The following is a 17,988-nucleotide window of genomic DNA, read 5'->3' as shown; positions in this document are numbered from 1 at the left end:
GGACTGAAAGTCTCTTCGCAATCAACACCGACTTGTTGACTTTTGCCATTTACCACTAACCGAGCCTTGTACCATTGTAGTGTTCCATTGGAATTAAATTTGTGACAAAAAAGCCATATGCAACGTGTAATATTGACATTTTTGGTTCTCGGAACAAGATCCCATGTGTTGTTATCCATAAGAGCTTTATATTCTTTGGTCATGGCAGCGTACCAATTTGGATCAGTTATGGCTTTTAGGTGAGATGTGGGTAGGGGAGAAATAGTGTTATCAGCTTGGATGTGAAGGTTAAGTTTGATACGGGGTTTTGTTATGCCATATTTAGCTCGCGTCGTCATGGTGTGTTGATTATAGGTGGGTGGGTTAGGGTTAGTTGGTATATTAGTGGAGGCTGGAGAGTGGTGTGGGCTGGTTATTATAGTATGTGAGAGGGTTAGGTTTGGCTGCGGAAGTTGGACAGTGGGCTGAATGGTACAGGTGGGTGAAACAGCAGGTGATGGCTTATTGTGTGTGGGCTGCGGTTCGTGTAGGGGGATGAAATTTGGCGAAGTGGGCTGGTGATGTTGGAAAATTAGTGGGGAAGGGTCTGGGTCTAAGAGGTTATATGGTTGGTTGTTTGTGGTTGAAGTTTGGAAAGGGAATTGAGTTTCATCAAAAATCACATGTCGAGAAAGTATGACTTTCCCGGTTGAGAGATTTAGACACCGGTAACAATGGTAGTTGGTTGGGTAACCAAGAAACACACAAAGGGTGGACTGTAATTGGAGTTTGTGAGCACGAATAGCAGTCATATTCAGGTAGCATGCGCACCCGAAAACCCGAAGATGGTCATAAGTGGGTTGTCATAAGTAAAGGGCATGGGCAGGTGTTTGTTGGTTACGGGTCTTGGACAGGAGGATATTATGGAGAAAGCAAGCCGTATGTAAAGCCTGGACCCAAAAGTTTTAAGGTAGGAAGGCATGTGTTAAAAGAGCTAGCATGATTTCATTCAACCTTCAAATCATACGTTCAGACTTCCCGTTTTGTTGTGATGTGTGTGGACATGAGAACCGAAATTGAAGACCATTTGTAGTGGTAAAGGACTTGAACTAATGATTGTCAAATTCACCCCATAAGTCACATTGGAAAGATTTAATGTGCATGTTGAATTGGGTTTTGATGAAATGGTAAAATTGGGTGAATTTTTCATAAGTTTCGGATTTGAATTTTAACGGAAGGGTCCATGTATAGTTGGTATAGTCGTCTACAAGTACCATATAATATTTATACCCTGTTTTGCTGAGGGCGGGTGAGGTCCATAAATCACAATGGATTATTTCAAATGGCAACAAAGTAGATGACGTTGAATGAGAAAACGGTAAACGTTTATTATTTGAAAGCTGAAAAGAGGCGCAAACCGCGCTTTTACCAAGTTTAGTACAAGAAATAAAATTACGGGAATTTAAAAATTCAATAACGGGTCCGCCAGGGTGACCCAAACGTTCATGCCAAACGTCTTTATTTGAAGAAGCTAGAAATATTGAAGACGACACCGGATAGGTAAACGGGTAGAGCTAGCTTGAGCTATTGTGGCGAGATATCATCTTCCCACTCGGGTACTCCTTCACAGAAAAGCCATAAGGGTCAAAATCAATAGATACGCTATTATCAATGGAAAATTTACGTACCGAAATTAGATTTTTGATTATGTTGGGGGTATAAAGGACATTTTTTAAGTAAAAGAGTCGGTTTGGGTTTTTAATGGTGTGATGGCCTGATCCAAGGATGGAAATACGCTGTCCATTTCCAACAAATATATAACCATAAGAATTTGACAACAATGGATTTTGAATCATACCTGTATTACCCGTTAAGTGATCAGTAGCCCCGGAATCCATAGTCCACTGTTCATCATTGGTTGGTGGGTCATGGTCATGGCTTGAAAAGCTTGGCCAAATTGAGTTGGGTTCATTGCATCATAAGCTGCAACATTAGCCTAAGGGGCCGGCTGAGAATTATCTAGGCCAGGATTGGATGAAGTGGTTTGTTTGCTGCTACTGGGCTGTTGGAGGTGGCCCATCCATGGCTGGAAGGGAGAGGCCCATGGCAAAGGTGTATTCCATGCTTGGGTGGGATATCGGCTCGGTGGTGGAGTCCAGCCAGCCCAACCCATGTGGTGAGGCGTTATCATAGAACCAGTTGGCCAACGGTTTGTGTTTACCCGGGTGCTGGTGGGGTTCCCTTTGAAATGTCCACCCCTGCCACCTCCTCGAGAATGGTTATTGTGACGACCTCCAGCCCGAGATGAATTTGGATGTCAGTGTTCAGATGGTGGTTCTGACCTCATAGCTGCCATGGCAGCAGATGTTGGGGACATGAGTTCCCTAGAAAGTTGGCGTTGTTGTTCCGAGTGCAACATGTGGCAGGCTGTTTCCCAAGCAGGAAGGGTTTGATTGATTATAAAGCCAACCGCGTCATATTCAGTAGGAAGACCACGGACTAGTTGGAGAACTAGTCATGTATCATTGACGGGACAGTCTACATCGGTGAGTTGATCTCTTAACGTTTTCAGCTTTTGAAAATAAGCTTTGAGCGATGGCATGGATTTTAGGGTTAGGTTATTAAACTCAAGTTCTAGGGCGGCAGCCCTAGCGCCTTTGTTATTCAGAAAAATTTCTTTCAACCGGTTCTGTGCCTGAAAGGCAGATGACTCTGGGACAAGAATGCGAACCAAGAGGCCGTCCTCCAGTGTTCCATAGATCCACTGTAGGACGATAGCATCGATCTTGGACCATTCTTCATACAACGTGTCCGTTTCAGCAGGTGGGGCGGTTCCATCGATATGAGAAAACACATCGTATCCCTAAGCATGGAGCTTGAAGAGCTTCACCCATGATGAGTATGACACCTTCTTGCCATCAAGAACCACTAACCTTTCTTTGGATGTAATTGTCGATGTACACAGGGTTGAGGGATTTTTGTTTATCAGCCATTGAGTCGTGATCAAAGGTCTGAGCAGTGGGTATTGAATAGGAGGAAGAGAAAAATAAATTTGGTGGCTAGGGTTTAGTGAATATAATGTGGCTGTGATACCATGAAGAATACTAAATTGATGGATGAATTATCATTTACTAGTACAAGCATTATATACACAGTAGGTTACAATGAAATAGGAAGATATACAAAAATCACAACAATCACTCCGATGATTATTCTAGTCAATCGGAAATTATTCCTTTAAATGAGCATTCTATATTTAAGTGATATACATGTGCTAATAATTCACACCTCTCTTTTTCATATTTTACTTTTTGGAGGTAACATGCGTACCATATTTATCAAACGTTTTTGTATTTACATCTATACCTCATCAACCACAGTTATATATTATGTGTTTTTGGATTTATTGCTCATCACTGACATGCTATATGGTTATGTGTTTATTTTTATTGTTTGGCGGTTGGGCACCTCATCTTCATCGAGTATGAATACCTTACCCCAGTAAGCTGGCTTTGTGCTAGATTGAAATAGTCCACATCTATTTTATTTGGTAATTGTTATATATCATTACTGTTATAATTGTTTATATTCATATACGAATTGTTTGTTTTACAATATAAGATGCATCCAAACTTGTGTATTGCTCACTAAACTTTATGTTGATAAAACTTTATTTTTACGCATGTTACAGGTTTGTTAGTTGAAGAATCAGAAGTTTGAGAAAATGTGTAGTTGAACTTTAGGTTGTTGGAGAAATAAACAATTTATTTGTTTAATCTTTGTAATATAATTTGTGATGTATTTCGATTATATAAATTCAATAATATGGTCATTTTTATTAATAGTGTCTTGTGAGCTACTGTGCAGTCAGTTGCGCCCCGACATATTCCGCCGTAGGTTGGGGTGTGACACTTACAATCAAGGATTAGAGAAATTATCAAGTCCAAATCTACAAAGTGTTAAATCAAGATCTCTACATTAACATGAATATGAATAGAATACAAGACTAATCCATTGAAGATTAATTAATGACTTAGTCAAGTTAGGTTGTTAGGTTTTATAATCTTTGGATAAGTTAATAAAAATATATTTAAACAAAATTATTGAAATATACAATATTTAAATTTCAAATATTAATTAAAAAACTTATTCCACATTGTGCATGTATTTCATTCAAACCATGCATTGAACAACCAACCTTCACCGAATGGGCAAATCAAACTTTTCGAAGGATAGGGTTGAAGCTTTGGATGAAGACCATAAAGTATGTTTAACAAAATAGGTGAAATGCTTGTGTTGTGTTTTTTTAAAGAAGTGGGAAGTGAAAAGGATGGCTTCTAAGATGTGTTGGTCATCCAAAAGAAGTTAAAAATAAAGACACTGACCATACATAACTTTCACTTTGCCAAATCCAATGTGATGTGGAATAGGCATCCACGGTCATTGGGATCGATCGAGGGATCGAAGATCGGGTGCCCAGTCCCTATCCTTGCATCTCACTTACATGGATATAAATAAAAGACTTTTTTAAGCTAAGGCTTCACCCCTTTTCTCTACAACATTTACATGCACACTTTAAGGTTAATATCTTCCAATATTCAAGACTAATCAAGCTTCATTTATCAAGAGAAGAGAATAAAGTGTAGAGCAAAATTAAGAGATTTCTAAGCTGTTATCCAACCATCTTACTTGTAATTTGAGGGGTGAAAATTAGTGAGATTAAGAAGAATTGTAAATCTAAGTACTTGATGTGGTTGGTAAAAATTAGTGAGATTAAGAAGAATTGTAAAGAAGTTAATGTATGGTGAGTCACTTGGTGATCGTGGCACGTCGTCAAATAATTTACGGAATGATGATAAACGTAATTCAATAAATGATGACAATGGGGATTTAAATAACACACAAATGACAATTTAAACAAACGGCATATTTAACAATTTAGAGACTAATGCTGGTGATGATGAACTAGACAAATTAAAACATCTTTTTGATGATTCAGAGAAACCATTATATACCGGTTTAAAATTTTCCAAACTTAGTGTTGTATTGAGATTGTTTAACATAAAGACTATGCATGGATTGAGTGATACAAGTTTCACAGATCTATTAGAGGTTGTGCATGAAATGCTAACAAGTACCAATTTTGTTAAACAGTGCAAAAAAATTGATGTATCTGATGGGATTGAAAGTTAAAAGAATATATGCATGTACAAGTTATTGTATGTTGTAAGAAGAAAGTTCAAAAATGATCATAAGTGTTTTAACTGTGGTGCGTCGAGGTATAAGCGTAAAACCGAAATAGGTGAAGTTGACAATGATGTGAAGAAAAATGGACCACCGGCTAAATTGTTGTGGTATTTACCAATTATACCCAGACTAAAACGTTTATTTTCAAACGAAAAAGAAGAAAAATTATTGCCCTAGCATTCAGATGACCATATAAATGATGGAAAATTAAGACATGTGGCAGATCCACCTCAATGGAAAAATATTGATAATATGTATCCAGAATTTGACAATGAGGTTAGAAACATATGGTTTGGAATTAGTTCGAATGGAATCAACCCTTTCGAGACCATGAGTAGTCTTCATAGTACGTGGCGGGTTCTTCTATGCATCTACAATATTCCACAGTGGTTATGCATGAAACTAAAATACATAATGATGTCATTGTTGATTCATGGGCCGAAACAACCCGGTAATGACATTGATATTTACTTGTCTCCGTTGATTGATGACTTAAAAACTTCATGGGGGTACTGGTGTGGAAGTGTATGATGCTTATAAAAAGGAGAGACTTAATTTGAGAGCCATGATTTTTTGCACCCTAAGTGATTTTCCAGCATACAGTAATTTTTTAGGATACAGTACTAAAGGTACCTTGCATGTCCTGTTTGTGAAAGTGAGACAAGTTCAAAGCATTTGAAAAAATGCAAAAAAAATCGTCTACATGCGTCATTGAAGATTCCTTCCTTGTGATCACATTTATCGAGATAAGAAGAAGGAGTTTGACGGAAATTTAGAACATGAAACAATAAGGCAACATTTTGATGCATTTGACTGAGTTAAAAATATAAATACCGTTCTGAGGAAAAGAACTCGCAGCGAGAAAACAACCATTTCCACCGAAGGCAGTTGGAAAAAAAGTCAGTATTTTGGGATTCGCCATATTGGAAGGAATTACAAGTTAGGCATTGCCTAGATGTTATGCATATCGAGAAAAATGGATGTGACAGCCTGCTGGGCTTATTGTTAAACCTTCAAGAGAAAACTAAAGATGGGTTTAAAGTTCATCAAGACATGGTACAAATGGGAATACGTAAAGAGCTTGCTCTTGTTGAGAAGGCCAAGGTATTTTATCCTCCACCCGCGTGCTATACTACGTCAAAAGATGGAAAAAAATTTTTGTCAATGTTTACATGACATTAAAGTTCCATTTAGTTATTGCAAACATTAAAAGACTGGTGTCGATGAAAGACTATAAGTCTCTTGGTATGAAGTCTCATGATTGTCATGTTTTGATGACACATATGATTCCTATTGCAATCTATGGATTCTTACCAGATAAGGTCCAACATACCATCACAAAACTTTGTTTATTTTTTAACAAGATTCACTCGAAATTTATTGACCCTGACTTATTGGATGCATTGCAAGAAGAAATTATCATCACCATATGTGAGCTTGAGATGTACTTCCCGCCTTCTTTTTTTTTATGTGACGGTTCACCTAGTAATCCATATCATAGGAGAATAAAGCTTGTGGTCCTGTATTTCTACGCTTCATATGCATATACCCTTTTGAAAGATATATGAGTATCTTAAATGGCTATGTTACAAAGCGTTGTTGACCTGATGCTTGTATTGTTAAAGGATATACGTCTGAAGAGGCGACTGAGTTTTGCACAAGTTATTTGGACGACGTCAAAAGCATAGGTGTTCCGGGTTAGTCGGGTTCTGGTTAATTGAGTTTTGGGTTAGTCAGGTTCGGGTTAGTCGGGTTCGGGTTAATCAGGTTTTGGGTTAGTCGGGTTAATCAAGTTTCGGGTTAGTCGGGTTTGGGTTAATCAGGTTTCGGGTTAGTCGGGTTTAGGTTAATAGGGTTTCGGGTTAGTCGGGTTAATCGGGTTTCGGGTTATCTGGGTTAGTCGGGTTCGGGTTAATCAGGTTTCGGGTTAGTCGAGTTTGGGTTAATCGGGTTTCGTGTTAGGGTTAATCAGGTTTTGGGTTATTCGGGTTCGGATTAATCAGGTTTCGGGTTAATCAGGTTTTTGGTTTATTAATAAACATATTTTGATTTTCCCTTTTGACAATATTTTTTTATGCGGAAGGCTAAAGACTTGCAAGTCAAAATGGAAAAGTTACATGTAACGTAAATTTATATGCGTGACGTCTATGCCGACAAGTTTTGTACATATCATCAACCGATAACTAATTCCACCTTAAGTTTTGAATAATCATAATGATGACTTTTTTGAAATTAATAAAAAAATTACTTTGGTAACTAAACTTTAATAATAATACAAGTAAATTTTCATTAATCGAGTTCGGGTTAATCGGGTTTCGGGTTAGTCGGGTTCGGGTTAATCGGGTTTCGGATATTGTTTTCGTAATTTGGTTATTTTACAATAACTTAATAATAATATGGTTCGTTTGAAACTAAATTCCAAGATGAATTAGGAAAAACCACTTAAAACCTACACCGAAATTATCTGTTCAACAAATATACTAATTAGATAATTGTTTGTTGTTTTAGTGGGCTAATTTGGAAGATAGTCAAGTTCAACAACTTTCAAAAAAAGTTAAGGTTGAACAACCACAGGTGAAGAAAACCGCTCAAACTGATGAAAAAAGGCAGGCAAAAGAAGTAGATAAAGCTTTGAAGGTAAATAAAAACCGATCTAAAATGATTAAAAGTTTGGTTGACCAGTTACATCGTTACGTTGGACGGGAATATGATCTAGTTTAGTTTTCTACACCTGATGGGATGTTTTCCACCATAACAATAGACCGGCTTGAGTATGAGGCGACGTTAACAGTATTCGCAAAAGGGTGGCTTGATATCACCATCCTAAGTTGGTTTGAAACATAAGTTTTTTTTTGTGTATAATATACCGATTTTATATATTTTTGAGTTTATTAATTTTATAATGCTTATTTTTCTTAATTTAAGGTATTTTTATAAGGAGTCTATTCGTTTAGGAAAATCATGCGATTTTCTAAGTGCAAACTCAATCACCGGATTGAACACGAAGACGTTAAAGCTCACATCATTGATGTATCAACCCTTCATAAAGATAAAGAATTTTGCTTGCTCCCTATTTGGTGAGTAATACATATTTTATTTTTTTGTCTTTTAATTAATTTTTATATAGTTTATTACTACATTTTTATCTAATTATCCTATAACTTTCTATTTTCTAGGATTTATTGGATCTTGTTTATAATTCCCCCCTAACGTAAAGAAGTATTTATTTTAGACTCTTTAAAATGCTTAAAGGACCAAGTAAATTATCTTCTTACGAGCATAATTCGAGAAGCTTTTGGGGAAATGTTTACATGGAAAATGGTTGAGGTATATTTTCTATTTATTGTATTTTTTTAGTTTTTGTTAATTGGTTTCTAGTTAACTGTATTTTTTAATTGTAGTGCAAGCAACAAAAAAGGCACTTGGGAATGTAGATATATCAATTAATAATGATAAAGCATATGCTCAAATTTGTTTATCATTATTATAATCAATTCCTCAACAATGTAAGATTTTTTTTGATTATTTATAATAATTTATTTATTACACTATATATTAGATTAGGTTAACTTTGGTTACCAAGGGTATTCTAGTAAATTGGGATTAGTCACAATATATGTTTTGGTTATTCGGGCTTGGGTTTGTTTGGGTTATGCTAGGTTTTAGAGCGGATTGTGATCCTATTTTCTTTGCAACGAAGGGTTTTAGAGTGTATTGTAACCAATTTTGCTCATTTTAGTGGTGTATAGTATTTAGTTATCAACTATCAGCAGATTGTGATCCTATAGAATTTTTGCTCATTTTAGCGGATTGTGATCCTATAGGATTTTTGTTCATTTTTGCTCGGTTATTCTAACTTTATTTATTTGTTTTTAGATTTGGCACGAATCGAGATTTTCTATGCTCCCGGAGATTGATGATACCATAATGAGTGTAACGCCACCACTTTTTGATATGTTGTTTGCGAACAGCCCCTCTTTAAGTTAGATTTGTATGTCTTTTGATATCATTAAATTAGGAAAACTTTTGTCCTTTTCGTATTGTTGATCGAATTTGGAAGTTATGTATGATTTTGGTAACATCTGCAGCTGTATGATTTTGTTGGTTCTTTATTATATATATATGCAGCTTTTAATTTGTTGGTTCTTTTAATATATAACAGATTATTTATATCAGCTTCAAAGAGCCATCTGCAGCTGCTATGATTATAATTTTGGTAACATCTGCATATTATGCAGCTATGTTTATACTTCTTAGAAGCGGTTTTTAGAGAAAACCGCTTCAAAGAAAGAATTGCTTTAAACAGATGCAAAACTAAGAATCGCTTCAAAGAGCCATCAATTTCGACTAGAAGCGATGAGCTTTGAAGCGGTTAAAAACCGCTTCAAATAGAAAAAAAACCGCTTTAAAGGTACATGTTCTGTAGTAGTGGCAGAAGGTTATTGTTGTGCTTAGGAGAAAATCCATATCAAACAAGTTCAAGGTTATAACCCATATGCAACGGATGAATTGGAACTTGACATGACGCGTTTAACAAGTTTTCTCTTTCACTCCTGACTCGCTTTACTCCCCTATGACCCATCTAAGCAGCTCTTCCCACTAAACTCATTGTTGATGATGAGGCAGAGCAACACCCCCCCCCCCCCCCCCCCCCTTCTTCAAGATTAGGATGTTTACCAAGCTTTTTTATGTGGATTCAAAAAATCTATTTTTTGTTTTCGTATGAACAACCCCTTGTTAGGGACTTAAGACAAACAATGCTATGCTAAGTCCATGTGATCAGGGAAGACAACTTATCATTACCAAATTATATTAGTGGGGTAGTTATTATGTATTTCTTACTATTATGCATTTGCGGTATCTCTTTGATGTTTTGACTTGCTTTGTTATCTTTATGAGTAGCTTTAGATACCTTACCATAGCCTTTTATATTCTGCTTAACCCTACTTTATATTTTGTTTTTTCCTTAAATTATTACAAAGCCTTTAATCATAAGAATAAATTATTTTGAGCCTTTAGCTTGTATCATTTTACCACACGTGTGGAATTTCATCATTCATGTTTTTCTTACTTTTGCTCGGGACGGTTTAAGCACTTACATGTAATTATATATTTGCTAGCATCTATAGAAGTGGCGAGTCTTCCATTTATGCACTAGGTTGGTTGGTATTGTATAGCATATTTGTTGATGACATATTGACGTATTCAAAAAGGTTAAAATGAATATATTTATCTAAAAAAAGCTGGTCTCTCATTTTAAAAACCGGTATTTTATTCGTACCGGATTAGACTAAAAAATGATACAACCGGGTTGTACTGAGAGGTTCAACCGGGTTGTATAGTTTACATTATAATTTTATATAAATGCAACTTTAACTAAAAAGAATAAAAAAAATACATAATTCCATAATAAAATATTATTCAAAAGTTAATTCATGTTAAAAAAATGATACAAAAGCACTTGATGTTTTAAAAAAAAGTTCTTTTAAAATAAAGGTGAGCAATAGATTTATGCTATCGAAGTATTTCATTTATCGAGTTTACGATCGCTTAAAAAATGAAATTCATTCTCATCACCATCCTCATCAACAAGAGTATTAATATGAAGTTTTAGTTACTTATAATCATAATATACAAAAATTACATGAAATAAGTAACATACAAAAAAAAAATGGTCCAAAAACATAACAAAATCCAGTAGGCTTTTAAACCGGTTTTTTATGAAAACCGGTCGGTTTGATGTTCAATAAAATCGCTCAAATATACCGGGTAAAAAAATTACCGGGCTGCTCATCGAAATCCGGTTCAATCGGTTAAACCGGCCGGTTTAAACCGGTTTTTAAAACACTGCTCAAAACCCTTTCAAAACTCAAAAGTGTGGATTTATGATTTGCCAAATATTGTCTTCCAATTTCTTGTCTTCATTCATAGTCAAGATTGTAAAACCTTTCAAAACATGTTCTTTGTAACCACACCTAACCGAAACCGATATATATTATTATTTTATAAATCAACTATACTAATAAAAACAAAATATTTACCGGGAAACGAATAATGGTCAAATATGACCGGTGGCTTCGGTCAACGGTTGATCAACCACTCTTCTTCTTTGAAGACTGTTTCTTTTAAGTCTTCAATTCACCTCTCTCTCTCTCTCTTCTTCAAATTGTGCAAGCTTTCGTTTAAATTGCTGAAGGATTACCAAAAGTTTTCCGTTTAAATGGCGGTAAGTTTATCTTGTATAACTTAAAAGTTGATTATTTTGATTGAGTTTTGACTCATTTCGATATCGTTTTCGTTCATCGTTTAGTCTGTTAAGCTAATTTGGCAAGATTTTCATTTTGGAATATTTTTAATTTGGTTGTGAAATTTCAAGAGTTGACTTTGGTGCTGCGATGGAGCTTATTGATGCAGTTGACTTTTGTTGACTATAGTTGTTGAGAGATATGTTGTATAATAGAATTGTTATATGGTTTATGGGAACTGAAAATGTTCAGTTTGATCATGTTTTGAGGCCAGGTTTAAGTTCATTAGCAATAAAACCTTGTTATATTGTACTAAATTAAATATTAACCTACAATTTGAACATTTCAATGTTACATGCCTCGTGCATAATAGGCATGATTATGCACTCTAGGAAAATAAGAGGTGTTTGGATGCGGGTTTAAGTAAACTGTTTTTACCTCTTTTTAGAGTGACAAAAAGCAACGCAAACCCGCAAGTATCTGAAACCGCTATCTAAAACCACTAATGCGGCTCAAAACACAAATGCAACGAAAAAATAAATAACCAAACTTTCAAACATGGTGATAACTTTTTTCACTGCTTTTAAGAAGAAAACGTTACTAAGAAAGTATGATGGAACGTATGATGTATTTAGGAACGTGCACAACAGATTAAGCTTAGAATACAACACCTCAATGCCAACTCCTCCCCCTTTTATTATTATATAAATTACGGATTATGTTAAATTGCGGTTCTGTCCTTTAATTTAATTAGTTGCAAAGAAGGTCCGTCATTTGAAAAGTTGGAACACAGTAGGTCCTTTTCACTAACTGTCGTTAACTTTTTGTATGAAATGACCGAACTACCCTTCTGGTTATCGAACCAACTGTAGGTGCTTGGTGAACTTGTGATTTATTTGCATACAAACTTCTAAAATAAACATTTTCTAACAACATTAACCGACTTAATATGTTTTCAGAAACGTCCAACGGTGCCAAAATTCGGCAACTGGGAAAACGAAGGTAACGCTCCTTACACAACTTATTTTAACGAAGCTCGAAAGGGTAAAGCCGCTGGTGGAAAACTGATCAATCCAAATGATCCGGAAGAGAACCCCGAAATGTTTGCTGATAAGACCCAACCACCACCCGCACCTGCCCCTCGGGCCCGGCCCCACACCCAACCAGACGAGCCGGTCCACAGGCCCGTGGTCCCACAAACACATGACCACCGAGCTAGCCAGGAAGAAGAGGTCCCACCACCTAATGATAACCCGAACCGGAGAACTGCTGCTCAACGTGGCGGTCAAGGGGGACGCCCCGTGAGGCCGAGTGTGGGGTCTGACCATAGCTTTGACCGGTCACCGCTTCATCCACATTATCAGGCCAAGGTGACTGGGAAGGGAGGCGGGTCCCCTGCTTGGGAAGGGAAGAGCTCGTATGATAGTAGTCATGGTACCCCGGGACGATCAAGAATGAAGCCCACTCGAGGTGATGATTCGGTAAGCTTTCATTTGACTTTTGAAGTCAATCCTAAGATTTACGAAAATGCAAAACGTCTAATTCAGACGTATGTATGTGTTACTCGAGTTCGGCTCGCTAGTAGTCTGAAGGATGGACCTACTTGTTTGTGACTTATGAACTAGTTTCTATATACTATAAGTTTATAATTATTATTTTAGTTTCTTTTATTATAATTTTTTATATAAGGTATATTATTTTGTTACTTTTATCGTAGTTTTATACATAATTATAATTACTGTTCAAATATATATTTAATATATTAATAAAAGTTTTAATTATAATATGTTCATTTAGGCTCGTGAGCCAGTTTGAACTCTATAAGTGAAGCTTAGTCTGTGCCCGTTTATTAAACAAACTTATTTTTAGGCTCGAGCACGTTAATTGAAGCTCGATTCATGTTTTTAGTGAGTCGATCTCGAGTAGTTCACAAGCAGCATGTGGCTTGATTACATCCCTACCTGTTAGAGATTAATAATGTGAAACTAATTTTTTGTATACGACTTCGCCCTTAGCCTGATAATGGAGCGGCGGTTCCTAGGTTCGGTGACTGGGATGATAACAACCCTTCATCGGGTGAAAATTATACTCATATCTTCAACAAGGTCCGCGAGGAACGCGTAACGGGATCACCCATGGTTTCTGGTACGGATGCAAGACCAAACTACAACATTCAACGTAACCAAAAACCGACCAACAAGGTATCAGCAGTCAGCATCGTTGGTTCTTATATTTATGTTTTCTTTCTTTTTTTTTTCAGCTTTAAATTAATGTTTTATATGTGACACATTGTTTGGTTTGATGTTGTGGCAGTGCTGCTGTTTTCCGTGGTCGAAATGAATTTTGCAAGATTTGTGAATACTTGAGAATGGATAATTTTATTTCATATTTGTAAGTGTGATTTATGTTTTTATGGGGTGCAAATTGGTATACAACATGAGAATTTGATGATTGGCATTATATATATTTATACGATTATATTCTTTCATTTTGTTGCTATGGTTTTGCGTTGTTTCAGAATCTAAATCGGAATTCATTAAACTAATTTTTTCTTTGATTGAATACTTAGAAATCTGTCAAAACCGAAATACATAAAAATTACGGTCAAAACTGAAATACAGAAAAAATGGCAGTACCGATACCGAAATTAACAAATTGCTACTTTCCACCACTTTATTAAATGGATGCTGAGTTCACGCACGCGGTTTGGAAAAGAGTGGCTGAGTGGTGTAAAATACCGTGGTTGTCTGATTTTCGGTCCATGATATTTTAGAGCTGCAAAGGTATGTCGCTCTTTCATCGACTGTAACGAAGGTGTTCCACGCAATTTGTTAAAAACAACATTATGGTGTTTATGGAAGACTGAGAATTCAGTAATATTCAAGAGGCAACCGGTCTGTTTGCATGGTGTGGTGGAGGAAATCAAAACAATAAACTTCTTATCATTCTCAGTAGATCATCTATCTTTATCTCTATAATTACAATAAAACCCACTATATTTTCTGTATCATTTCAATTAAATAATGTTTTTTATGCATTTACCATTACCTTTTATCTCTCTTTCATTCACAACCACTTAAAAAAGTTATTAAAAATTGGTGAATAGTGTTTGAGAAACCATGTATGATCATCATGATTCGTTACAGTTGGATCTAGTCTTGTGATATGATCAATTGTTGATGAATAAGTGCATATCGAGCGAGAAATTGGGAAGCATAACGAGAGTAGGGGTGTTCAAAAAGTCCGGGGCTCGCAGCTCGCTCGAAAAAGGCTCGAAAAAAGCTCGATTTAAAATCAAGCCGAGCCGAGTCGGCTTGTTTTGTAATCAAGTCGAGCTCAAGCCTGGGGTGGCTCGGCTCGCAGGCTCAACTCGATAGCTCGTTTTATTACTTTATATATATGTATTATTTATTATTTATAGTTAATAAATAACAATAACAATATTATACAGAGATTGATGGTCTTGACTAACGTTACGTTTCCATACTCGATTTTCTAAATAATGACTTTCCAAATTATTGATTCTAAATCCCTATGGAAACAATATTAATTGGTTTTGAATGATGGGTAACTTATTCTATAAAAGAAGACAAAAATGAAAAGGATTTATAGTCACATAAAAAAAATCTTTCAAAAAATTTTAAAAAATAAATAAAAAAATTATAACTCAAAAAAAAAAAAACAAACAATGTAAAAACGCAAAAATGTTTTCACCTTCTTTCTCGTTCTTAAAAAAAACAATGTTAAGGGAAAAATATCATTATGTCTTTTTGTTTATCATTGTGTTTTATGTTTATTTTCGTCATTGATTGTGTCTTTTTTTCTTAACATTGTATCTTTTTTTCTTAATATTGTTTTATATTACTCAACATTTTGTTATGTTTTGATCAACATTGTGTTATATTTTGCGATTTATTGTGTCTTTTTTTTTAGTTATAATTGTGTCTTTTATCTTTGCATTGTGTTTTTTCGGCATTTTGTTTTTTTGGAACGAGTATGACAAGGGAAACATTTTTGTTTTTCTAATTTATTCGTTTTTATTTATATTTTGATTTATGATTTTTTTAATTAATTTTTTGGAATTTCTTTTAGAGGTTTTTTATGTGACCACAAATCTTTCTCACGCTTTTTATTTTTGTCACCCTTTCGTATTTTAACTTTTCTCTTTGAATGATTAGGACTGAATTACATGGTTCCTAAAACACAGTGCATACATTTAGGAGGACTAGCATAATTCTACAACTTTGATCATACTTGCATTTGAATATATCTTGCTTTTTGTCCCTGAAGATGTATAGTCGTTTATACGATGATCTCGTTTTCCAAATTCCAAATTTTAGTTTCTAAATCTTTTTTATATATGAATCAACAATTAGAGAAAAATCTCCACCACGAAAAAGCATTGCCAAAAAAAAAAATCATAAGTATCCGTGTTAGCTCGTCGAGCCACGAGCTGGCTCGAGTTTTGTATGAGCCGAGCTCGAGCTAAGCGTCCCAGCTTGTTAAATAAAATCAAGCCAAGCCGAGCTGGCTCGAGTTGAGTTCGAGTCAAGCTTGAGCTATGCCTAACTCGGCTCGGCTCGGCTCGTTTACAGCCATAAACGAGAGGAATAAACTAATAAAATAGATCGATTCCTTAGAATAAAGTTACATGGGTATATAAGGAGACGATCTCATTCGCCATGCAGGCATAGCGAAAGAGCCGCATTCGCTGGGCATCCCCCTAGCGAATAGCCTAATACATTATCATCCCATTTGTTAACATTCCCTAACGACTGGGAACCAAAACTGTTCATTCGCTAATATTCCCTAGCAAATAAAGTATACATTATTATCAAAACTAACCCCTAGAAATTTAAACTATTACAAAATTGATAACTAAAGAACGAGACGACTATTGATGTATCAACAAACTCCTCCTCATCTCGAGTTTGTCGTTCATCACATCTTGAAGTGGCTGGTCTTCCAGTCAGCACAACTATGAATTTCAAATGCATGGCATACACATACAACTCCTTGAAATTGCATAGCCAGCTCATTGTCTTTATTGTACGGCCATCTGATCTGATTGTTGAATAGAACATCGTTGTCAGACTCAGATTGGTTGACCAACCACATCGGATCCAAAATCCATATAAACTTTATCTTATCACCCAATCCTAACAGAATGATGGCTTCACTCGTTTTATCATCAAAGTACCATCAATTGAAGTCCTTATAAAGACTTTGTGGTAAAGTCTTTAACGAAATTGCTTCAAAGTGCGCAGCGGCGTCACCTTTAATACCAATTTTCTCCACACAGTGCGAGCATCAATCTAATCAACATAATGTCGTTTAGGCACCCGAGGCTTGAAACCGTGATGAACTAATGTGTGGGTGAAATATCGTGTGTTAAATGACTCATATTACATGTTTTGTGTGTTTATATACCGGAAACATGATTACTTTGTTTGAGTTTATGATTACAGGTGTGCGGAGCTTAAAGGAGCTAAATTGAAGCATAGGAGATGGAATGGAAATGAAGGTTTTATTACATGAAATGATAGAGAATTTGAAGACGAAGACGTGGCCGAAAACGGGGAATAAATCGGAGTTCAAACGAAGAAGTTACAGGCGAAACACCATGGTGGGTGACAGGCCCACCATAGCCTACGGTGACCCCCCATAGCCTACGGTGGGACTGCCACCGTAGCCTACGGTGACCCACCATAGCCTACGGCTGGACTGCCACCGCAAGGCAGAAGATGAAGACCATAGGCTACGGTCTCCACCGTAGCCTACGGTGGTGTGACCGTAGCTTACGGCCGCCTGGGCGGAAAAACGCAATTTTTAGGTTTTTTCTTCCATATTTAAGCCCGGTTCAACCCAATGCCGCCTATCCTTCATACCCTAGCCCCCTTGGACGATTTGGGGCATTCTCCACCATCTTAACACCTCCCAATCACCATAATCATCCATGCCATCATCCATTCAAGAATCAAGAGACCTCTTGAAGATGCCTATGCAAGGCTAATCCGCTCGTGACCATCTCCGGGTGTAGGGTTGAGTTGTTCATTGGATTGTTGGTACTCTAAACCTTATTTTTGGATTTTTTTTGTGTGCTTGAACATACTTTTGGGTAATCAATGATATTTGCAGTTTATTAGTTATTGATTTTGGTCATCAACAATTAGAATTGAGTTCTTAGTGTCATTGACCTAGTGTCCTTAACCATAATACTAAGTGATTCATCATTGCCTAAGATTAACAATTAGGTAGATTATTGTTTAGCCGTGTCAATCAATTTGATTAAGTTCTAACGATCAACATAGCTATACATCTAGTCTCTTGGTTTATTGCTTCAAACAAAGGTTATAAATTCAATAGGTTTAATCATCAATCTAATTTACTTCAAGACCTGAAACCTAGAGTTTGGTTACTTTTTAATAATTGTTTATAAATCAAAATCTTAAAAACCACTTGACATCGTTTGTCCACCTAGTATAATTAGTAATTAGGTATTAAACTTGATTAGCAC

General features: G+C 36.0%; 2 protein-coding genes across 2 annotated transcripts; one reads left to right on the top strand and one right to left on the bottom strand.

Annotated features, from left to right (window-relative positions):
• Positions 1-2,494: 2,494 nt before the first annotated feature.
• LOC143614662 (uncharacterized) lies at positions 2,495-2,972 on the bottom strand. The gene is made up of 2 exons (XM_077088037.1): positions 2,913-2,972; positions 2,495-2,842 (listed from the first exon to the last, which is right to left on the bottom strand). The coding sequence occupies exons 1-2, from the start codon at positions 2,970-2,972 to the stop codon at positions 2,495-2,497; spliced, it is 408 nt and encodes a 135-aa protein (XP_076944152.1).
• Positions 2,973-11,386: 8,414 nt separating this feature from the next.
• LOC143614657 (RPM1-interacting protein 4-like) lies at positions 11,387-13,922 on the top strand. Its single transcript, XM_077088031.1, has 4 exons — positions 11,387-11,452; positions 12,431-12,952; positions 13,487-13,672; positions 13,785-13,922. Exons 1-4 carry the CDS (start codon positions 11,447-11,449, stop codon positions 13,809-13,811), a joined length of 741 nt encoding a protein of 246 aa, XP_076944146.1. The 5' UTR covers positions 11,387-11,446; the 3' UTR covers positions 13,812-13,922.
• The last annotated feature ends 4,066 nt before the right edge of the window (positions 13,923-17,988 follow it).

This window comes from Bidens hawaiensis, unplaced genomic scaffold (assembly GCF_021521415.1).
Source record: "Bidens hawaiensis isolate Kalapana, Puna unplaced genomic scaffold, B.hawaiensis_p1.1 tig00040681_1, whole genome shotgun sequence".
Lineage (NCBI taxonomy): Eukaryota > Viridiplantae > Streptophyta > Magnoliopsida > Asterales > Asteraceae > Bidens > Bidens hawaiensis.
This window is presented reverse-complemented; position numbering and strand designations above follow the sequence as displayed.